Source organism: Clinocottus analis, unplaced genomic scaffold (assembly GCF_023055335.1).
Source record: "Clinocottus analis isolate CAN_PGR_092001 unplaced genomic scaffold, fCliAna1.0.p SCAF_25, whole genome shotgun sequence".
NCBI lineage: Eukaryota > Metazoa > Chordata > Actinopteri > Perciformes > Cottidae > Clinocottus > Clinocottus analis.
In genome coordinates this window covers 2,337,655-2,361,940 of record NW_027175987.1, presented here as the reverse complement: position 1 = coordinate 2,361,940, position 24,286 = coordinate 2,337,655, and the positions used below count along the sequence as shown (strand labels likewise).

Below are 24,286 nucleotides of genomic sequence, written 5' to 3'. Positions count from 1 at the left end.
ACATATATATGTATATATATGTGTGTGTGTGTGTGTGTGTGTGTGTGTGTGTGTGTGTATATATATATATATATATATATATATATATATATATATATATATATATATATATATATATATATATATATATATATATATATAATGTGCTCTCTCTTTAAAGACCAACATGGAGTGTATAATGTTCCAGGGTATAGACGGGTCCACTCCCACCAGTAGCAGCATTATCACTTTTGTTCGCCAATTAACAGTCCGAGTCTGTCAGAAAGAAGCCGCAGCAGATTGATTTCATATTGGCGATAACAGACATTTGATACAGGCATTTTCTTAACTCCATATTTGGCGCCCAGCTCGCGGCAGTGCAGAAAGATGACTCCACCTTTTTTCCAGCTCCATCAAGCGGTTTCGTCGAGGGGAAGATTAAAGCGGAAAGGAAGAGGAAGCAGCGGACCAACTTCTCTCCGCTGCTGGGTTATCAGCCTGCTTTCGACAGCTTTCCGTCGCTTTATTTCAAGTGAGTACCTTTTTTCACTGTTACAGTGAAACAGTTTTGACCGTTAGGACCGTGTTGTCTCGAAGAGGTTTTAGTTAATTTCAGCGTATATATAGTTACATATAGCTATATTGTTTGGGGTGCGCGCGCTGCCAATTTCCGCTACGTCATATCAAGGTCTTATTCATTCAGGTGGCATATTTTTTAGTTTTGCGTGTGTAAATAGCTAAGTTGCAGACTAAAACACTCGCTTGTTTTGTTGTTAATGAATACTTATTTATTTATTTTTTTTAAAGCGAATTAAAGTTAGGCGCGAGTGTTTGTGCACAAAACGGTTGGAGATGAAATGTGTGTTTCGGACTATTAACGGTGTCGTCCTGTATTTGGCCTCATCTCGTCATTTGCACCGGTGCTGCGGACAAAAGAGCTCACTGACAGCAGAGGCAGATGGTTGTGTTGAACTGTCACCTTTTTGTGTCATTGTAGCCGTCAAAACACAGTAATGTATACGTGATAGCGAGAACACATTGGTGTGACGTTATGCGTGTGCTTAACAAGCTTATGAATCATAGCACGTGTAGTTAAACTCTCGTCGATCCGAAATGCCACAAAAAAAAAAAAAAACGTACCTGCTGGCCAAACGTTATAACTACGTAACGGTTTCCCTTTTTTTCTTTTAATGTCTTTGGTAGCTAGGTTTTGCTGGAGGGAGGAGTTGAACTTTGGACTATATTATTCTGCATACATGAGTAAATATTGGCACAGTATCATATATAAAGATAATGTTTTGATAAGTACTCTGACTGTTTTCTCAACTGACTTGATAGCTTCAACACCATTAGTCATGTTCAGCTCTCGTTAAATTTCGCCATCCTGGGGGAAAGAAAGAACCACGAGCTACCACACCTCGTCTGTGCAATGCACAATGATGAAGAAAGAGTACTGTGAGGCCACAATTCTAGGCATTTAGTGTTTTGTACAATTAACTCATGACATGTTAAGCTGACATTCAGCACATTTGGATGGAAACACATTTTACACAATGCATCAGTCTCCGTTTGCTTATTGAGAACAATGCCTCGTGTTTGCTGGCAGCTTCATGATGGCCTCTAAAAGTGGATTATGGATCACTGGCTCAGTGTAGACATGTAAACATTAACCGTAACTAACGACCGTGGGATGGAGACAAAGGGCCTCAAGGTCAACCAGCCCAGGTGTACGTCTGATAGTAATGTAAACACTGATGTACCTGCTATTGAGTCATAATCTTCTTGTGTCAACACTCTTATTGAAGGACACGCATTTAGGGCAAGTTTCAGCCGTTGGAAAGGACGTGGACTCTCTTCAAACCAATGTTTTTTTCACAAGAAAACATTGCAGGTCGAGCTATTTGTGTTTATGCAGCAGTTATACTTCAAACAGTGGATCAGTCTTCTCTTGTTGGTCACTGAGCAGCTGCAGTAAAGGGCTTTGCTAGATTAGTAGAGAAATGTTAGTCACTGATAAGTGTCACCTTGTGACTCTGACTAAAAAGTCTCCTTCAGGCCTTTCCTTGGGGTATTTAACCACGTTTCAAGCTCATGGTGGGGGCCTTTTCTCCATAAGCCTCTGGTAAACTTTAGAACAGTCCCTCTTTACTTTCTGAATGTTGTCAAGTAACTTGGCTCGTCAGCCTTGTGCGGTGAATCATCTTTTAAAACCTGTCAGTTTGTGGGACTATGTTGGATGTTAGTTGTGCGCCACTTCAGTGCAAGGCTGGGGCGGAATATCTTAGCGCTTTAACATGGTTTAACTCTTGTCTAAACAGTGGGAGGATAAGAAGTGAAGTCGGTGTAAATAACCAACGTAAGCAACGACCTTGTTATTGCCCTTTATAAATATGCCATGATGGCCTCAGAGTGGCTGTGTGTGTTTTGACCAGCATGCCTGAACTGTCGCTACCAGCTAAGGTGTGTTTTTAGTTTTATGGCTTTCTTTTTTAAAATATTTTTCCAAATCTTGTCCTGTAATTGTTACTCTGCCTCCTGGGTAATATTTTAATCATCGTTTAATATTTGCTGTTCTGCTCGCTTGTTTGTCTGCACAGCCATGAGTGTTTGTTTGTTTTTTTCAGGGTGTTTCCTTTACCGATGTGAGGGTCCTGGGACAGAGGATGTTGTGTGTGTACAGATTGCAAAGTCATCTGAGGCACATTTGTAATTTTAGGGCAATACAACATACATTTAATTGAGTAATTAGATTCAACAGAAAGTGAAAGTCGTGTAAAAACAGCTGCGTCATACTTTATGGAAAAATTGGACCAAAGGTCAGATTGTAAAAAAAAAAACACAGTTATTTCAAATATTAAAACGATCATCTGTTTTGGCATGTTTGCACAATCGGATATTGTTCTCGCTCTCTGTGTCTCTGTCTCTCTGTCTCTGTGCGTCATACTACTCGTATCAGAAAATACCAGTTGTGTATTTACTACAGTTGTTCTGCACGTGTGCATGTTTGACACCATCAAGTGGAAGTTTGTGTCATCGTAGAATCTTAAGTATTCACGGCATGAAGACTCATTCCAGTCGTGGTTAAGTCTTGCATAATCCCAACTCGTCACGTGTTGCACACGTGCCACATCCATCAAGTCTGGAGCTGTTTTGCTGACTAGTGTTGCATGCTCTCCCATGAGAAAACCCACAAGGACACACCCTCAAGTGGGCATGAAAAACCTTTCAATGAGTGGAAAAATTGTACTGTTTAGTTTTACACGAATGAGGGAATCGCTTTTGGTTCACAAAAGTGAAACGGCATTGGAATTAGACTGGGTATCGCGCTTGTTTGTACTGAATACAAACCTGCTAGCTGCTTGTAGTTTGACATGGGCGATCTGTAAATTATAATTGCAGCTAAGTCTTTTAAGCAGCATGTTTACAGGTTGTTTCAGGAGAGACGGAGATGTTATGACCCTCCTATGTCAATTCCACCCTCAGATTTCTAAACTAGCAGGAAACTTTCCACAGGGCTCCAGTCAGAACTTGTAAATTTGTGCACAGTCTTGCACGAATGTCCAATATGTCATTTGGTTTCTTTCAGTTTGGATATTTTTTTTTTTAGGTTTTGCCATAGTTTTGACCATCATTTCAACATTGTACTACCTCAAGTTCAGTGTCGAGCTCTCCATCAACAGCTACATTTGTAAAAAGAGAAGAAATGAAGCAGTCTTCATACATGTTTTAAAAAAAAACAAAACATGCTCATAACTTGGGTGGGATCCATCATTCTGCAGGTTCAACCTGTTCATATATTTGTGTGTGGACACATGCAAATTCCCTCTCCCTTATGATTCCTGTACCTGCTGAGCTGGAGTAGTTCTGTCTCTGCGCCGGCTGTAGTCAAAGCATCATTTTTTCATATTGCCCACCGCTCCATTCTCGTGAATGCAATATCTCAGGAACGTCTGGATGGAATTTTTCAAATTTGGCACAAAGGTCAACCTGGTCTCAAGGTTGAAACGAGCAGACTTTGTCGGTCAAAGGTCACTCTGACCTCACTCCTTTTTTTTCACAACTCAAGAATGTGTGTAAGGTTATTCTGACAATTTCACACAAATTTCTGATAATACAACATTATAAAGGGATGACAAACGGCAACATGACCGGTTGTTCGAAGGCGGTAATTCTAGTTTGTCCACAATCTGCTTTAGTTTGAGCCCATTCATCAGGATGAGATGCACTATTGTTGTTGGTGCAAAATTACAGACATCCGAGTCGTTGAGACCTGCAGAGGGTCAGAGAGGGGGAGAAGGAGGAAGGGAAGAGAATTAAACCAGTGTTTAACAGCAGGCCTGGTCTCAGTGTGTGCTCCCCCACCACACACACACACGCACATAGACGCACACAGACACACACACAGACTCACACACAGATAAACACAATGAGAGGGAGCTGGTATAAACATGTCAGTGTCCAGATAGGTTTAGCAACATTCCTGTGCTTGAGGGGTTATAATTACTACAACTTAAGCCTTTTGTTACTTGAAGAATAGTAATAATAATATTTGTTATGTATACATTACGCTCAATTTGTATAACCCCAGTATTAATTTGTCATCCAACAAAATGGCATGCTTAAGATGGTTATGCAATCACATTGTTTTAGATTTTGATTATGCAATGCAATGCCACTTACAATGCATATAATATTCCGGGGCAACAAAGGTTGCAGAAAAGATATAGAGTAACAGATTATGATTTGTTTAATTGAATTATTTATTTTTGCTCTACCCACATAAATAGTTCTGGGACTGATCTGTGTCCAAGCAACACATAATACATGTTGCTGCCCACCAGCTAGCTTCTTTGCATAGGCCTGCATGTTTATCGCAGGCTTCTTGTGTCATGCATGATGTATCTGCAAGTTGTGCAATCAGTGAAGTGAGTCTGTTGGGAGTTGCTTTGATGCCGAGTGTGATTCCGGTAAGTTAAAACCATCGTTTCCTGCCCTTCATGATTGTCTCCAGTAACCTTTCAGCACAGTTTTAGACCTGCAAGACACAATAATTGTGTTTTTTTTTCATGTTTTGTGTTCTTATAAATCACAATTCACATCTTAGTCTCTCCCGTTTCTAAAAAGCATCTCTTCTATGTTGTGACCTCTCCCTCACCTCGAGTTCCACAGAAGACATTTTTTGTCGATCAGATGCTCTCAGTCTGCGCTTGGACATTCGTGTCCCGGCCTTATTGCTCATCTGTGACAGTCGGTTTCCTCACAGGGGGAATGGCGCGACACCAGAAGTTACCAGAAGCTGCTCTAGTTTTGGCTGATGTTGCGTGAGCACACCTGGAAGCTTTGGTGTCCGGGCTTCTTTCTTTCCCTTTCGTCCTCTTGCGTCGACCATTGACGATTTAACACAAACGTTATCTATTAAAATATGTATATAATTGTAAAGTTCAAGTTTATTGCAATCTAAGATCGATCACTACTGTTAATGTAATTAATAGTCATAATGCCAGTAAAGTGGAGTGAAAGTATAAATAGTTAATTATAGTAAACATAATCCCACTGCTGTGCTCATGGAGTGCCTCTCCAATCAAATTACTCGGTCTGCACAGAGTTTCTGGGGGTGTTTGATTTATAATTGTCACACGTCCTCAACTGGCTGCTTGAAATAGTTTTCTTGTGTTTGGGGAGACTTTTACATACATTTGATACTCCTTTTTTAATCTCTGTTGACTTGAGACACAGGTCTATCAGACACATATTTTGACTTCCACAACCCGGGGCCCAGGTGACAGTGCTGCGTCCGAGGCCCCAGGAAGAGCACAATGACCCTTTTTGTTTTGTCGTAAGTGAGTTTGTCGTCCTGCTGGCTGAATTTGGAAGGCATGTTCTCGCGTTTGCGACACTGGTTTCGTTTGTACTCGTTTCAATTTGACATTCATTCAATTTCCAGATTGTTGCTGTCAGTAAAGATTTTCTGCTTATGGTTTAAAGGTTGTGAGCACAGGAACAGACCATAATAATAATAATAATAAAATAACCTTGCCAGTTCTCAGTCAAACCAACTTGAAAAAAAACCCTCAATCTTATCTTGCGTTTCAGAGCAGCGTTATTTCTTGACAAAGGAAATGTTTCTTACGTTGCATAGCTTGACCTAAGACGTGTGCCCTGACAGCAAAGTCAGACTCCTCACGCGGGTGTGTGACATGCTGGTGGAAATATCTGGCTCAGCGCTCAGCCGCACCGTTATAATGCCGCTGCCGCTCACTTGGTCCTGCGTTTACACATTCCAAGCCACCAGATCATCCATTTTACTGTTTGTATTAACCAATATCATCAATAGTTCTGAATTAAGAGTTATTTTTTCTCTCCATTTGATTAAAAAGATGACATGGCGTTTGAAATGGCTCCGTCAGTGACTATAGCAAAGAAATTATGATTTTAATAGCATTGTGAGGTGTGTTTTGGTATTTGGAGGAGGGGCTAAGATGCACTGGAGCGCTGCCACCTCCCCTCCCCCGCAGGGCCCAAGTAACTGAGTAAAACCAGGCCAGCCAATCCGACGCAGGGATAAGATCACCAGATTCCAGATGTTTGTGATTTGAAAAGCCAATTTTGACTCGTATTCACACACAAAAAAGCACCATAGAATATGCTTTTAATAGCAATTACAGCATTGCAGGGTACCTCTAACTGATTGCATTTTACTTCAGAGCTAAATCTGGAGCAAGATTTGACTTTGTAGGGCTCTTTCCGTATTAATCTGGAATAGTTAACGCTGTTCCTGTGACTTGATCTCTCAAACTCTTAATGTTTAGGCCATTGTGTGTGCTGTCATCAGGCCACATTGGTAACTTTACCTGCAGCCAGAGGACTAAGATGATTTCTCAGCATAAAATTACTGCTAATGTTTGGGTCCTCTCTTTGGAACGAATGGGTGTGGCAGTAAGATTAGAGTAAGTGATTTATTATCGAGATCTAAACCGTCTTACACAACACGCTTAGAGGAATTTTAAGCGTTATCGTGGGAGTCATGTTTTACCCATGCAGCAATCTGCACAAGTCTGCTATTAGCCTCTCCAACCCTGATCATACTTCAAGTTTTTATGACCATTTACGACGCTCCCTACCTCAAATGTATAGATGTTTTACCCTCGACCATGAGTTGTACCCCTCGTAAGTGCGTAGGAGGATTTGAAGCAAGCATGTTGTGGGTCCGTGGCAAATATTAGGCAGACAAACGACAAAAGAAGTGCAGCTACTCCCGACTCGTTCCAGGCATTTTCTCCATGATATTATTGTCTCCCAGTGCAGAGTGGGACGTGGAAGCTAGTTTTGCTGTATGGGTGTTGGCTGGGCCGAGAGCCATCGCAGGGTAACAATGGCCCCTTTCATGACAACAGAGTGTCCTCTGATTTCTCGCCTGCTGCTTGTGAATAATATTATCAGCCTACCCCTGAGCGAAAACCTACAGGGCGACTCTAGAGTCGTGTGTCGTGTTTCACTGGTTGGGGGCAGGAGGGGGGGAACCAGGAGAGAGGGTGGGAGCATCCCCGACCTTGTTGAATTCAGGGCGGTGGTCACAAAGTGGAATTTAAATGGGGGTGTGGGTTGAAATAGGGCCCGTCTCAATCTCTCTCCAGTTGTACTCCGTCTTGGTGCTCACATGTGCTCGCTCTCTTTGGCTCATCCCTCTCCCCTCCCTCTCCTTCTATGAGCCAGTTATTCATCCCCTGTGTGAGTCAGGGAGGGTGGGGATCTGGAAGACTGCTGTACCAGTCACAGTGTGTCAGTTTACACTCTCGCTCCCTTACTCCATCTCTCTCTCTCTCTCTCTCTTTCCCTCTCCCTCTCTATCGCTCCCTGCTTTGCCGTTTTCTCTTCTTGCTGCTGCCGCCCCGTCCTTATAGTTTCAAGGAGGCTTTGCCGTCCTGTAAAAGAAGAATCCACATTGGCTTTTGATGAGTTAAAAGGAACATTTTAGTTTAAACAAGGTAAGTAGCACATGGTTACATAGACGGTGAACCAACTAACTAACTAACTAACTCTGTCTACATGTTGAGCAGCTCAGGGTTGTTGTTGTTTTTTTAATCTTGGACTTTTTTGTCTTCCCTTTGGTGTTTGAGGTTATCCGGCTGTGAAGGTTTAAATGTCCTTTTTATAACGGATACTTTGCTGTGTGTAGCGGTTCCTGTCTGCTCCCTTGTTTTGTTTTTTTTAAACTTTGGTTCATCATTAACTTCCACCTTGTGAGTGCGAGGGAGCTCCCTTTTTCCATAGCTATGATTCATTGACATGTCGGAAATGTTTCCCCCCTCCCTTCCCATTCTTTTATTTCTCCTTTTGTAGCTGTAAACCAGCCACATCGTTGTCATTGCAGTGCAAAAGAGTAACATGAAGTGGACATACATAAGGAGTAACGGTGGGTTTTTGCAGAACTGTTCAAACATTGTATACCATTTTCTTCACAAGAATGGACTTGTGTAGCTCGGGGCTGGACGTTTTTGACATTTCTCTTGAGAGGTGACGGAAGTCATTGCCTAAAGGTAGTGTGGGGTCTTTAGTGTCCGTGTATGTGTGTGTGTGTGTGTGCGCAACTAAATGGCTTCACAGCGCCATGGTACTAGTACAGCACAGTGTACACTAGTACTCTCACAGCTATGTGGAGGACGTTGTTGTCCGCTTGTGGAATAACTACCGGTATTGTTGATTTGTCTGAACAGCACTGACTCTTCAACAGTTGTTACTGCCAATTACTATGTGACACACAAGCCTTTAATGGGGGGGGGGAGAAGATTAATATCAGTTATGCAGTCTCATTATGTTTGAGGTCACTGATGAGTACATGCAGGAAATGGCGTAGAATGCGTCAGAGCAGAGATGTTCATTAACTGCTGTCGGCTGCTCGCAAAATGGTCTTTGCCGGTTGATGGCAAGATTTGTGGTTTCACTAAGCTGAGATGGAAGGGACTTCACTTTTTTGTTTTCTTAAAACATCTTTCTTCATCTGGGACTTTAAGATACAGAAGTATTGTTTCCTTCTCCCTCTTAGTGTTCATGATCATAAGACTATCCTCCTGACTCACACAATCGGTTTTACTGTGGTCTGTATTCCCTAAAAGGGTAAGCTCAAGCGAGTCACAAGTTTCATGTACCTACAGCAGTTTGAACATGAAAACTGGAGCTTTATATGACTTCCTACATATCTATAACTGTAGCGTTTCTGTGTAATCCCACTGTGCTCTGTTGCAGTGTCAACAACATTTGATGGAACTCAGAAAAGTGTTTTTTGGTACCAACATCTTGGCTCAAAGAACTAAAACAAGCTTTAAGCCATGTGACGTGGTCAAACTGCCAAGACTCAATTCCCGGTGTGACAATAAACCAGCCATCATCACTAACCTGACGGTCATCAGGTGTAACTGTTCAGCATCTTTCCTCAGTACAAGACTCTGGCCAACAGACACAATGGTGTTCTTGTTGAAATGTGAGGCGACCGACCAAAATGCCTCGTCGTCGCTTTGAAAACAACTACTGCGTTTTGCCGAAGCGTTTTCTGAAACGTCATGTGTCTGCTATACGCTGCACAACACCATCCTTTCCGCTTTTGGGGGTAACACCGAGTGGCTGCAAAAACACAAAACTCCCGATGTTGAAGTTTTCCCCCGTGTTGACGAAAGGAAGCGAAGTCAGCGGTGCAGCTGTCACAAGTTGTCCTGGAATGCTGAACTCAATCACCTGGAAGCTCAACGAGAAGATCGACCAGAAAGATACTGCGCTGCTGACGCCGCTTTGTGGTTAACAATTGAAAAGCCCTGAGGTGAACAAACTGTAAGAGGGAATCTGAAAAGGGAAGATGATATAATCTGGTGACACTGCACATGTGTTCTGTTCAGAATCCGGTTAAACATTGACGCAATGAATGCACAACGTATGAACCGACGCAGGTCCAGGACTGTCATATACAGCTCAGTATCTGTGGCCTTGTGCTAGTTCTTGAAGATGTAAGATAATGTGTTGCACATTAATTGCCTTGAAGCATTCAGGGACTGGGTTGCAGGCTGAAGCAGCCACACGTGTGCTCGAGTGCAGATTACAAAGCTGGTTTGACACCTTATGATAACGAAGAGCGTTAAAATGAGTTGATTATAAAGGCAAGTTAACATCCTTAAACTTGGATCTGGCTCAGTGTTGGCAAACTGCTATGAACTTAAAACATCTTTTTACTGTATCCCTTTACGCGGTTTGCCTGCGCAGCACCTCTGTGAGCTCCACCCCCCCGTCTGTCCGTCATTTCACAACATTAAATTACCGGCTGTTAATGATATTGGTTTAAGGCGGGCTGTTCCTTAGGCCTTAGGCACTGAAAACTCCAGAGCCTTGGTGATTGTACAACAATAGCGCGCTGAGAGCGGGCCGCACCCTGCATGTCCTCTACTTTGTGAAAACACTTTACACTTTACACTCGATATGGTAAGCCCTTTGTCAACAGAAACATTTGCCGGTCAGGAAACCCTGAGCAACCTTCACATGTGCATATATCTGTGGTTGAGTTTGCAGTGGCAGGTGGCTATCAAATGTGTTTGCTACATAACAAGAAAAAAAAACACGTGTTAGTTAAAGGAACTCGGCTGACAATGTCAGGGTTTTGCTGTTTGTGTTTTTTAGTTCAGTGATCAGGAACTTTCCTTTGTTTTTGTTCCCAGTTGGGTTCATTTGAGAAAAGCATGACGTTAAACCCGGCCAGTAGAGTGTCGCCCTACTGTGGGATGAGGGTTGCCCTCCCAGCTCCTTGTAGCACCTCCCCTTCTATCGGCCCATGTCTGATGAGCATCCTGTTATTTTTTTTGCAGGGTGTGTTTGTTGAAGTAGAGATGAGCTGCCGTGTCCTGATAATCACATGTCAGTCCCGCTGAATCAGTGAATGCACCAAAAGGCTCCTCTTTGACCCAAAGCCCAAACGAGCCATGTGCTTTTTATTTCCGTTGAAGAGTTCATGTGACGCATTCATTAAAGAGAACACTGTTTTAATTTCATTTTCTGTATTTCTCTTTTGATGTCTTCGGAAATTTCACTGTCTAGGAACAATGAACCACTTTGTAAGGTTCCAAAACAATTCCTGGACATAAAAGAAAATGCCCAAAATATAGTTTCCTTGAAGTGAGTGTTTTTGAATGACTGTCATGTGAGTGGTAGAGGGATTGCTGTTGTGTTTGGCCTCGACGAGATCAAAGTAACAATGAGCGTGTTGTTTTTTTTGCAGATAATTTGGTCACAGCAATTCAAGACTGCAAACATGCTTCGAGAGATCCAGGAGTTTGGCTCGCACGCCATGGATATCTACAACTACCTCTTGGAAGGAATCGGTAGGTGATTTCGCTAAACTAAACACAAAAGAGAGCTCAAGATTTTTGTCTTCTAACGTATTTTTTTTCATTCTCTAGATCCACGGCTGAAGGATTATCCGCTGATGCAGAATCCTCTTCCCATGTCGGCAATACTGCTGTCTTATCTCTTGTTTGTAATGTACCTCGGGCCGCGCATGATGGCCAATCGTAAACCTTTCCAGCTTAAGGAAGCCATGATAGTCTACAACTTCACGCTCGTGGCCCTGTCGATAGTCATCGTCTACGAAGTAAGACACCGTTACTCAAAGTCACCAACATATAAAAACACATTTAAAGACTATCTGAACATTTCATGTTCATGCATGAATGGATAGTGTCTTTATTTGTGTAGTTTTGGTTGAATTTCTACCCGCAAGGCTCTTACTCTAGCAATGAGCACAAACCAAGTAAACGAAATGTTCTTGTAATTTAGTTCCTGATGTCTGGTTGGGCCACAACCTATACCTGGCGATGTGACCCAATCGACATGTCTAACGGTCCTCAAGCACTTCGAGTAAGTCCCCTCACGTCCGACTCGGTCATCATGCAATTCTTGATTTAATATGATGTGAAATTCTAATTTGACTAAGTCTTTTCCGTCCTCTCCAGATGGTCCGAGTGGCCTGGCTGTTCTGGTTCTCTAAGATTATTGAGCTCATCGATACAGTGAGTTCCGTCTGTTACTTGCCTTGGTGTTTGTTAACTGTTAGTCATCACGGCTTTAGCTGATCGTTATCCTCCTTCGGTCAGGTCTTCTTCGTGTTGAGGAAAAAGCACGGTCAGGTGACCTTCCTACACATCTTCCACCACTCCTTCATGCCCTGGACCTGGTGGTGGGGGATTGTCTATGCGCCTGGTGGGTACACATTCACCAAATCTGGATTTTGGCCAAAGAGTTTGAAAATTGTTGGGGAGGGGGAGGGGTGTTGTAGTGTCATGTGTGGATGGTGACCTGTGCAATCTGCAGCACTGTCCTCCACTTTGCTTCCACTCATGTGTTTTAGATAAACCCTGCTTCCTGCATAGATATGTTTGGACATAAGAAAATGATTAACCAAGAGTCTCTGACCTTGCAAGATAAATTAATAACGTAGAGCCGCGGAGCTTTTTACTCGGGTTCCTCAGCTACTTTAAGGTGGCTTAACGCTGTTTTGGTTATTACCCCCAGGTGGAATGGGATCTTTCCATGCCATGGTGAATTCCACCGTCCACGTCATCATGTACTTCTACTACGGCCTTTCTGCTTCCGGACCGCGCTTCCAGAAGTTTCTGTGGTGGAAGAAATACATGACTGCCATTCAGCTGGTAGGGACACCCTATACTCTGCCGTTGTCTGTGTGTTCTTCGTTTCATCATCAATTCTTTATTTAAATTTAGCTTCTCGTAGGCTTCAGGGATCAAGGACAGCATGAGAGCTTTGCACTACTTAAGTATTTTAATGTTAATGTCTGGTATTCCGGTTCTTTTTAATTTATTATCTTTGCTCCAAAAGGCTTCAAGACTAATGCATCTGCATGTATTTCTAGTAAGTGCTTGGCTGACTCCTGGTTTCTTCCCAACAGACCCAGTTTGTCCTGGTATCTCTCCACGCTACCCAGTATTACTTCATGGACAGCTGCGACTACCAGTTCCCCATGATCCTCCACCTCATCTGGATGTACGGCACCTTCTTCTTCGTGCTCTTCTCCAACTTCTGGATCCAGGCGTACGTGAAGGGCAAGCGGTTGCCAAAACAGGACGTTAAGCAGTGTCAGAACGGCACGGCCGTCTTAACCAACGGCAAGCACCACGAGAACGGCATCGGCCACGGAGCCAGCAACGGATCCGCTCGCCACGAGAACGGCAGCAGTCACGTGAGCAAGATGAAGAAGGCCTAAGATCCGTGGAAGGAAACGCATAAGAAGTATGACCCAGCGACCCCGTTTTTTTAAACGACCGCGGATTCCAAAGATAGTTTTGGCTGTGTTTCTTTTCCTCTTATTAGTTTTAATTGCAACACACGGAGAAATGACGTGGGCAATGATTTCCTCAGTCGGGCTTCAAACTTTTGGTTGCTTTGTTTGTTCGTTCAACTCAAAACTTCTTTTTTGAGTTGGGAAACCATTCATTGAACATTAAATGTATGAAGAGAAGATGTTTTGACCAGAATATTATCTTCACTGATGTTGCAACAACCTCCTAGTTCAGGACCACACTGGTGGCCTTTCACCCCACTTGCCTTCACTACTTCTGACCCCCACATCGCACTGACCTGCCGCTCCTGACAGATAACTGTACAGTTTCTACCAAACTTGAAAATACTTTTTGTAAATAGTTTTACAACAAACAAAATAACTAATTTGTATCGGTTTAGACTTTCTAAATTTTGTTATATTGTGTATTTTAAATTAAATGCCAATAAATTAAATTTTGAATTATCTTACACATTTTGTGCGTCAGCATTTTCACTTACAGAATAGTTGCTTGCATGCATGAAGGGTTTTAGTTCAAGTTGTCAGGGCTTTGGGGGGAGACACTGCTGTGTTGCAACAAAGACAAGTATTTGCATTGCTTGCTGAAGCCTCTTGTCTTAGCCATCTCAAGTATGTGGAGCCAGTAGGAGGCGAACAAGGGGCCCCATTCTGCTTTTGTCTGGAGAAAAAAATCCATCGTTCTGAGGCAGAGGGAAAGAAATCACCCTGAAGAACGGATCCCCACCCACCGTTATCCACCACGCGCGGGTTCACCGGGTTCAGATATGCCGTCGTATTAGCGCTCAAAGAAAATGAATTCTTTACGTCCATTCAGCCTGAACATGAATGCAAGCTGACCGAACCACAGGTACATTAAGTAGTTTTGTTTTACAGTCTGGAACAGGCAGCGTTTCTTTAATTGCAACGCACCATCTCATAATTCTAAAGTTTAAACTAAACCCTCCTTTCAAGTTGCTTCTTCAAACAGTTTTAATTTTTTTAATGTGAATGCATTGGATGTCCTATTGAAAGCTGCTTCTAACGTTCAAGGTAATACCTCTATGATAGCTTCAATCAAAACTGAACTTTAGTATCTTTGTATATGAGCCATTAGATTTGATTTTACATGTGTACCTCATAAAGTCAATAAGTGCATTTTTTTCAAAATATATCTATTTTCAAACTGCAATATAGTTTGTAATGATCGTAGTTGGAGCAGATGTAGTGGAGGAAGTACTTCGGTGAACGTGTCCTTGATGAACAGGCAGTAACTTGGTCGTTGTTGCAAGTTTAATTCCAGGCCGACATTACATTTCATGAGCAGTCAATTAAAATACATCCAGTATGAAAACATCCTTTAGGCATTCATTCAGTGCGCATCAAGTTGCTACAGATCTACTACATACTGCTCCTCGACTCATTCTCTTTTTCTCTTTGCTTTTAGCTTGTGGGGCTGAATCCAGCTCCCACTCTTAAAGGTATTCTCCATAACGGGAATTTCTATTGAACATTGTGACGTGGATGATATCAAGCAATGAAGTCGCTACTGCTGTACCGTGTACAGTGATCTCAAGGCCCGGCCTAGGTTTACATGCGTACCCAGATTGTCTGCTGCAGGGCGGGGTGGGATCTGAAAAAAAACACTAACCACTTCTCTCTACTCGTGAGTGGATGACATGTATGCAGACCATGGATGTGGTCCGGTTCGCCCTTTGAATGCTTTTATTGCCCTGTGGCTGTTGGCAGCACTGATGAGGAAATGCCTGGAGACGGAGTCGTGGTCAGGGTTTCGAAAAGATGAGTCAGTGGAGTGTGCGCGCTCTAAGTGATGTTTTCCAGGATGTAGAAGATGAGCTCCATCACGATGGGCTCGTCGCCCCTCTTGCACCCCCTGCTGTGTATGACGGGGATCAGCACGCTGTCCAGGGCGTTCAGGTACTGAGCTGGGAGGGGGAGCCCATTGCTGCCAGCCACAAACCCCACCTGAAATTGCAAGAAAAACATGTAATTAGTTTGAATATAGTCACACCCAGGAGCTTGAGATATTAACTTTACAACTGTGCATTGTGTGAGTCTTATGTGACACCACTCAAGGTTAGACACGTAGGATTTTTTTTACAAAACATCCCTGAATAAGTGTATAAGCATCTAAAAGCTTAAGGATTACCCTGCTGAATTATTTGCAGAGTACCAGTTATTATGTAGCATCAAAAATAAACAAATGTAAAAAGTCAAAGTCATGGTTGCATCTGCACTACATCCTGATAATATTACCAAAAACATATTCCAGAGAGCTTTAACACCTAAAAGAAAAACAGACACTTTTCGGCCTGATGATGGTAGTAGTATCTACAAACAATGTGTTCCTTCAGCTATCCTTGTTTGGGAATATAAACCAGATTTTGATTATTTACGGATTAACTGTATTTTTGTTTTGCTTTCTATCGGTTTGCCATACAAATCCGTTTTACGTTGAAGTCATTATAATGAATTAATGAACCATTTAATATGTTTAAAATCTGTGATATGAACCTAAGACTGTAGCTTCTTTATGGCATTATTATTTTTCTATGACAGAGCAGATGTCAAAAAGTCACATTTCTGTCTCACACCAAATTCTGACTCAATACTGTACGTACTTATTGTATTTTATCTTTGAGGGGCAGTATTCATGCTGCAACCTTATTATGGGAGGACAGCAACAACGTGTACATGTGACTCAGCCGCGCTGATACCAAACACCGGACATCCTTTCTGACCTCTTGAGAGTCGAACGCCACGCGCAGCCCCAGCTTGGCCATCCCGTCCTCCTTCAGCAGTTTGAGGTGAGGACACAGGGCCAAGCAGAAGGCCCGGGCGATCCGCTCCGTGAGGCGGTCGTGTTCGGCGGAGTCACTCGCTCCTCCTTTGGGCTGATTCCCCCGCTGCAGGAAAAACACCTGCACAACACAGAGACAGATGTGTACAGGAATACAGGGAATGAGATGATGATGAGCTGATCGATTAATCAATTAGTTGTTTCGTCTATAAAACATCAGTGTTATCTAAAGCCTATCATCATTAGTAATCTTTTTTAGTCCATAACTCAAAGTAAATAAATCAGGAGATATTTATATTTAAGGAGCTAGAATTGGATAAAAAGCACTTTTCTTTCTTCGAAAACTTTGTCAAACTGATGAATCTATTATCAGAATTGTTGCTGATTCATTTAATAATAATTGAGGGACTTATGCTGATGTATTAAGCAGCTCATCATATGTACTTCTGTCCAGCGGATGATCTTTCCGTTTTCTTTGTATTCGGACTTCTGAAACATCTTGGTACTGCAGATGGACTCCATGGACTTCCCGTCGATGGGGCTCAAAACTCTGAAAGGACACACAACCACAGCGGCGAGGACAGAAATGAAAAAAAAAACGCAGACGTCGTTGTCTTGCTGTATTCTTCTCTCTACGCACAAAAGCAGCATTCTGCCCCGTGAACATCAAACAGACGGACGCGCTCACCCCTTGTTCACCGAGCATTTCTCCTCCACCCACTGTACACACACGAGCTCCTGGCTGTCCGATTGGTCGAGCCGCCCGCAGGTGACGGAGTAGTCTTTCATGTCCCGCAGCGACCGGCGGAGCTCGGCCATAGTTTCCACGGTGATCTGCACCATCAGTCCGTCTGGGGGAGAGGGGACAGCGATACAGGAGGAACACACGGACAGACACACGGACGCTCACATGCATCAACATGTACACACGCTTGGACAAACAGTCTGTTAAAATGTACACAGACACACACATATACACACACGTTCTGAATAAACCAGGCTTAAAGCAGGGGTGTTGACATGCACTACTTTTGGTTTTAAAGAGTTAAAAAAAATACATGAGGAATTTCCTGCAGGCCAGGAAAATGTCAAGGTGAACCTGACTCCCCTCTGAGCGGACATCCTACCTTCTACGATGCTGGACTTGGCGTGGTATCCTGCGGACGCTTTCAGTGCACTGCTGAATATAAAAAAGCATGATCCAGTAACTGGATATAAAATAATTTTCCAAAAAAAAGAGAGAGAAGAAAAAAGAAAACATCTTTAGAGACAAACTGTGGCTCCAATCCTGATACTTTAGTTTTCATAGTAAGTAAAAACTATCACGTTGTGCCATCTAGTGTTACATGAGAGAACCTCTTTGTCACAGTGGGACGCTTGAGCCCTTTGTTTCTCTTTCCTTTCCCTTTGGACCCATTTAAAACATAAAAACTGTTAAACAATATTCTGTTTAAACGCTATATCTGCTACGTTTACATCCATGTACAATTCAAGGTGATCAAAATGTGTAAATCCAAGATTGTATTTAGTCGGGGCTGCACAATCACATGAACAGAATAAAATGTCATGGCTGTGCAAAAAGTCTGACTGCACATTTATCATTTGTAATGGAAACAAATACTATTTTTAAAAGGTATGAAATTAGTCGATGGAACCACATTGTTGGTGGTGTTCAACGAGCGTTTCTAGCGAAAACCTCTTACACATCTTAACGTCTTAACCTCCAATTCAACTGTACCAACGTTCCCCTAAATAACAGATGCAGTATCTTTCCAGGCAACCGTAGGCAGCCCGCTCGTTGCAATCCACATGTCTGCTTGATTATGTCCCATTAAGCCCACACTCTGCTATCGGGATGCGCCTCGCAGTATCCGGTGACGACCCACCTTTGCGTGGCTGATTGTGGATGCTGATGGCCTGGGTCTGGTACTGGCCATCGTCTCCTTGCACGCAGATGAGGTGGGAGTCTGCGGTCTCATTGAAGCACGCCCCGATGGCCAGCACATGCTCATTGGACTTATTCAAAGCCTTCATGAGCTAATGAGAGGAAAGGATGATGAAACAAAGGAACCATGCATTGTTGTTATTCCCTCTGTGAGGCCTTGAAAGGCGTAGTCCTACCTCATTGTACCCAGTGGTCGGTATCTTTATGCAGGTCCTCTGAGCCTCTAGATCCACAGTGAGCCCCGGCACCATCGGTAGGCTGTAACGGTAATTCCTAAAGTCCTGGAACGTGATGGGAGGAACAGGGGAACGTCTGGTCAAAGTTTTTCGACACCTAACTCCTAATGCTTGGGGAATGTGGTTTTGTAACAACACCAGACGGAAGTTGTTTGCAAAATGTCCCACTCACCACTAACAATCTCATTATGGTGTGGCCAATGTCCCCGAACAAGGGCTTCCTGAAGCGCACGCTGTACAGAGGACACGGGTAAACTGGAACAAGAAAAGAAAAGCTGGTGACTGAGGAGAAACCCCCCCTCGAGCGTTACAGACGCAGCATGTCGTATCGAGGGGCCCGGCTTACATCTGTATTCGGCCCCCAATCGCAGCATGAGACGCAGAGGAAAGGCTTTGGCCCAGGCCAGCTCTGCTCTGTGGACCAGCAGGCCAAAGAGGTAGGGCTGGTTTGGCAGAGGTAGACCTTGGAGGGACTGGAGAGTGGAGCGGATGTACAGGAAGCCCGCGTGCTCCTCGCTGCCCAGGAAGCTGGTGCCGAACAAGGACAGCGACAGGTGTTTCACGACCTTTCCTGCAGAAATACAGAGGAAAGGGACCTACGTAACCACAGAGGAAAAGACCCTTCCACCAAATTGTATACGAAACATCAATACTATACATAACCCGTTGGAAATATACATACATATCATTGTGTATGTGTGTGTGTGTGTGTGTGTGTCTGACCTGTGAGGGTGTCCCTGTACAGCTGGATAATGTGGCTGAAAATGTCTTTGGGGAAGCTCTTCTCTTCAGGCAAACACTGCAGCAACAGCACCACCTCCACCTGGCCCACAGCGTGCATCCCCTTTGTCGTCACGCACCAGCACTTCCTGTTAACATCTGTCACACAGTCCAGGCACAAGCTCAGAGGTCTACAAAGACAGCTGCTGTTGTTGTCATCCCTTTTTTGTGGTCAATAAATCAAGTCACTTATTTGTTGGGTCACAGCAGCCGGAAATGTGTACAATATGTTGCAAATGTGTCGTTTTTCTATGCATGTTATGGAGCATGATGAAGGGGGGGGGGGGGGGGGGAGAGAAACGTACAGTTGACCATCTTGACCATAGCAAGCAGGTTGGCATTGAGGACGAACACCAGGGGCTTGGGCCTGCCACTCTCCAGCTCCTGAATAAGCAGCGTCTCGGAGGGCTGCTCCTCCACCGTGTAATCTGCAGAACAAAGACACAATAACACTGCCGTGTCTTCTCCTGCTCTGCCTCTGAGCTGGCACAGAAAGGTATTTCCCTGACGCTGTACTTTCATCCATTGGAAGCAAACAAAAGAGCTAACTTCATGACTCCGGGATTCACGTCAGTGAACTCATAGCTGTGGAAGGATTAATAACCATCGTCTCAGCCTGGTCCTAAGGACAGGTTGCTTTTATTAACGCTATTATGTTTAAACGCCCCCCACGTGTAACCCAGCAGGGCGGGATGAACATGATCATGGACAGGAACGAGATGACCCTCTCTGAGCTGCCCTCTCCTTCCAGGAGCCGGGTGGGCGGAGCCAGGTCACCGGGGGAGGGTCGGCTCACCTGCAGAGATACGTATGCTGGTGGCAGTCGGCCAGTTTGAGTTCTAGTTTGTCATTTAATTTTAGTTACGTTAAATAAACCACTTTTTTTTTTTTTAGTCAAGATTTAGTCCATGAAGGCGACGCGGTAATTTGGCCCGATTTGATTGGCTACCTCCTGCGACAATGGGGGTTTGTCAACTTGTATCTTTGCATTTGGTGCTTTAGTCATAATTGCGAACTGTGCTGCTTATTCAAATGTGAATTTGGGGTGTTTTGTTTTTATGTGAGGTGGAGTAATACTCTAGTTATTATGTCTTTTTGTTTTTTTGGTTCAAACTTAGTCAATGTTAGTCTATTGTGTATGGGGTGATCTCTATGACAGGCCTCTCTTTCTTTCCAGGTGCCTGGTGGGTGAAGTTGAGTCATGAATAACTCACCTGTCTGCCTACATAAATATATAAACTCTCCTCCCTATCACTCTGGTTATAGTTTATCATACTTCAGCTATGTAAAATAAACTTGCTTTCGTTACGGCGTTGTGTTGTTTCCACTCCTTCGTCCAGCTTTGACTAAGCTAACTAGTCATGACTTCTAAGTCGAGCTTGAAATCATGCAGCATCATTCTGTAGATGCTGCTGTCTCTTCAGTTTCAGTTTCTTCTTCCTTTTGTCGACACATTGTCAACTCCTCAACATCAGAGAACCTTTCCCCTGGCCTTGTGCTGCTTCATTTGCATGGTACTCCTGTTCGTGCCTCTTCACACATCTTTGCACTGAGCAAGAGTCGACTGTCAAAAAAAGAAACTAGCTCAGGAGAATACCAGCACAACGCGCATCCACAAGCACAAAAATCCACCGAGTCATTTTGCTAAGTCTCTGCCTCTCAACCTCTAATGGGATGGAACCTGTCTTACCTCCTTTGACTCCCGTGGAGGTGAGGATGGGTGGCAGGCCATCCAGGGGGATGAGGTTGGCAGAGCTGCTCACTAAAGCTGTGGTGCCCCAGCCGTAAGGACCACAGGCCTCCTGGAGGAGGTGGGAGGCAGAGGTTTTTGTACAAACTGTCTGACTAATTATAGATCAACGGATATGTTAGGTGATCTTACGTTGATGTTGGTCCCATGCGGCCGCAAGGCCCTCCTGATCTGTGGGGATCCCACAGGACTCCTCACCATTCCTCCCAGTGCTCGCCTCATCAGCGGCGAGAACCCTCTGACCGGGGTGGTCGGAGCGGACGCCGACTGCTTATTGGGGAGGATGTCGTCTGCAAACCACACCCTCCTTTTCCCCCTCGGGGGTGTCCCTGAAGACAGGATGTAAGAGTTACATGAGCAAAGTTTCACGAGAAAAAAAAAACAACGGTGAACTTGAACAAACAAAAGAGAGCGTTCCTCACTTTTGACGAGGGTTGAATGACAGGAAACACAAACTCGTCCCTCCTTGCCGTCCAGATGTGTGAGTCTGAACTTCAGATTGGAGCAAAGCGCACAAAAAACCTGGTGCACACACACACACAAGGACAGACACATGTTAACACATCAAGTGAAAGTCACTTGTCCCAAAGCTTCTTGAGAAGTTTTAAGAGCCGTTTGAAGTGGTGCACAACACATACACGTCCTTCCTCACCTTCCCACAAGCGCGGCAGTGATGCCTCCTCTTGGTAAACGTAAACTTGACCCCGCACTTCATGCAGACCTGCGCCTGAGCATCAGGGACCCACACTGGAGCCACCTCCCCGAGGACGGCGCCTCGGTCCTTGGACAGAATGCCAACGGGGCTCAGCAGGGAGTCGTTGTCGGGATCCAGAGGGGAAGCTGCACAGTCCCCCATCGCTCCCTCCCCGCCGGCTGCCTGGGCCTTGCCGCCGCTCGTCTCCTCTCCTCCATTAGATCTCACTGCCTTCGCCTGGCCCTGGAGCTCCTCGGACCCCGCGCCCTGTGTCTCTTGGAGTGAGGGAGCAGAGGGGCCTCCTGTCGCCTCCGAGCTGCTGGACTGCTCTTGCTGCTCCAAGCCGCTCTCCTCCAGCTCCTTCTCCTCAACCACAGAGTCCTCCTTGGATGGGAGGGCCTGCGGCTTCTTCTTTTCCTCCTCCTCCTCCTCCTGCTCTGCTGCCTCCTCTTCTTCCTCTTCCTCTTCCTCCTCCTCCTCTTCCTCCTCCTCCTCTGGCCACGCAGCCTCCGCGGGGCTCAGCACCAAGGGGCTGGAAGACTCCCCGAAACAGCTCTCGCCCCACGTGGAGATGGCGGTCACAGTGCAGCTGCCTTCCTCCAGCTGGGAGGGCGGAGGCGTTCGGGCAGGATGTTCCGACGCTTTCTTCTCACACGGCCCGAAGCTGCTCCTGACTGACGCATCTGAAGCAGTCTTAGATGGAGATTCTGCTCTTATTTGGCCGCAACCCAATCCCGGCTTGGACACGTCCCCATCTTTGAGCACCAGCAGACAGGGTCTGTTCAGCCAGTGGTGCTTGGTGTCCGGAAGAGATGGATTGTCTCCTTCATCTGTTTCGATGGAGAGCATGATTCTCATTACTAGGACTATGGCTGCTTCTGCCAAGCGAGCGCATGCACACAGACACACACACACACACACACACACACACACACACACACACACACACACACACCATGTTTTCCTTTTCATTTATGACGATTCACTTGATGGAAAATGTTCACATGTGCTCAGAGGCCATTTAACAGCCTGCAATAATCTATTTCATCTCCATGAACACACACCTCTTAGCTGTCAATCACCGTGAAAGGCAGCATTAGCACTCTGTCGGCCATGAGAGGTGTGCTTGAGCTGATCCCAGAACAGACCACATGGTTGGAAATGAGAGGTCTGTTGTGGACTAAATATTGATGTAAAACCAATCATGGCTGAATACGCAGTTGATGATGCCACACAGCTGATGGCTCCCCAGACAACCACATGTTCAGGCTCTGTGTTTGATTGGCTCTGCAGAACATATGAAGCGTCCAAATATCACCATGAGGATTAACAGCTGTTTTTGTTGTTGTTGTTGTTTGTCTAATGTTTGCTTGCAGGTGTTCACGCTGAAATCATGACCGCATGGCCCTGCGTATTGGCCCGTTAGTTGTGTGTCTTTGGTAATACAGCTGATCACCACAGAACCGTGGTCCACTGTAAACATTGCCAAATGAGTCATTTGATTCGGAATGACTCAGTTCATTATCTCAACGTGAGATTCTGCATGAAGGCAATGAAAGCCTTCTCTGATGACAGACAATCCCTGTTTCTGTGCTATTCCTCGTAATAACCGTTACTGCCAATCACCAGCAGCGCGCATGGGAGGTAACGCGCCCATAGCCGGCGTTTCATTGAGCTGTATAGCTGCCAGTGACTCGTGAAGAGTTATGACTCAGGAACCCGGGAAGAGGAATTAAAACAACCACCCGAAATCAGAGCCTATACAGTGCAGGCTACACCCGGGTGCGTTACTGCTGTTTGTATTGGACGTAAAGGATCCAGTCTAGTTGCCACAGGTGCAGCTGCATTGCAGCTCCCCTCAGTCAAACCGCGAGAAGCTGCGGGCTGCGGAGGCGACACGGCGGCGGGATGACACCGATCCGGCTGACTTGAGCGATCGCTTCCCGGGACGGTGACGCATCCAAGCTCACGCGCAAATGTTTAATCCGCTCGCAGGCACCGAGGCCGGCGGCAATGCGACAACTCCCCGCGCGCAGCGCGTCACATCAGAACCACCGAGCCGGGCACATCGTCTTCACACGCACACACAGGCACCCAGAGACGTTTCAGATGATGCGGACTATGCGCGCGGCGAAGTGCTGCATCAGCGTTTCTGTGTGACAAACGCAGACGCGCTGTATCACCATCCTGTAACGCGCTGCAGGCGATGAGCGGGGGGGGGAGTAAAGCATCCCCTCTTCCCGCGTCGCAGTCGACACAATTCTTACCCTCGGTTATTGCTCCCAGCAGGCTTTCGTTCTCGTCATCCCGCGCAGAGAAGAACTTCAGCATCTTGACTCCCGATACATGTGGGGGCCAGAGGAACGCGGGACGCGACTAGCAGTGCCTTGCTCACAAGCGGAGGATGGGATGATTTCGCCCCTCTTACACCCCTCTCCGTGATCCCCCCGCTCCTCCCTCCAGTGTCTCTCTCTCTCTCTCTCGCTCTCTCTCTCTCTCTCTCTGCAGCTCTTTGAAGAAACTCAAGAGGTGTGCAGAAATGTCCCTGCCCAGTTCGCCGTCTGCACAGCCCGCAGGACCGCGCGCAGGCCAAGACAGCAGAGCTGTGATGCCAGATATGAACATCCTGGCTGCATGCACAACCTGTCACACTGTAGAAATTATATATATATGTATATATATCACCAGTGGAACATTTCCAATGCAATGCTGCATACTTTAAATCTTCAGTTTTGCATGAGAACAATCGGTATT

The 24,286-nt window shown here is 45.1% G+C and overlaps 2 protein-coding genes across 4 annotated transcripts; one reads left to right on the top strand and one right to left on the bottom strand.

Annotated features, from left to right (window-relative positions):
* The first annotated feature begins 408 nt into the window (after positions 1–408).
* On the top strand, positions 409–13,779 carry elovl1b (ELOVL fatty acid elongase 1b). Of its 2 annotated transcripts, none has more exons than XM_068591557.1 (8): positions 409–511; positions 11,234–11,336; positions 11,415–11,605; positions 11,791–11,871; positions 11,967–12,023; positions 12,108–12,213; positions 12,526–12,662; positions 12,920–13,779. In XM_068591557.1, the coding sequence occupies exons 2-8, from the start codon at positions 11,267–11,269 to the stop codon at positions 13,232–13,234; spliced, it is 957 nt and encodes a 318-aa protein (XP_068447658.1). In that variant the 5' UTR covers positions 409–511; positions 11,234–11,266; the 3' UTR covers positions 13,235–13,779. The 2 variants fall into 2 exon arrangements, with proteins under 2 accessions (XP_068447658.1, XP_068447657.1); XM_068591556.1 differs by lacking the exon at positions 409–511 and adding an exon at positions 7,770–7,964.
* A 786-nt stretch (positions 13,780–14,565) lies between these two features.
* On the bottom strand, positions 14,566–24,003 carry zfyve9b (zinc finger, FYVE domain containing 9b). 2 transcript variants are annotated; one of them, XM_068591676.1, is made up of 16 exons: positions 23,800–24,003; positions 21,491–22,362; positions 21,261–21,360; positions 20,971–21,167; positions 20,779–20,890; positions 19,394–19,516; positions 19,032–19,187; positions 18,655–18,879; positions 18,481–18,563; positions 18,249–18,353; positions 18,014–18,164; positions 17,255–17,335; positions 16,816–16,978; positions 16,572–16,677; positions 16,069–16,248; positions 14,566–15,292 (listed from the first exon to the last, which is right to left on the bottom strand). In XM_068591676.1, the coding sequence occupies exons 1-16, from the start codon at positions 23,861–23,863 to the stop codon at positions 15,131–15,133; spliced, it is 2,880 nt and encodes a 959-aa protein (XP_068447777.1). In that variant the 5' UTR covers positions 23,864–24,003; the 3' UTR covers positions 14,566–15,130. The 2 variants fall into 2 exon arrangements, with proteins under 2 accessions (XP_068447777.1, XP_068447778.1); XM_068591677.1 differs by lacking the exon at positions 14,566–15,292 and having other exon boundaries at positions 16,106–16,248; positions 16,816–17,072.
* Positions 24,004–24,286: the final 283 nt, after the last annotated feature.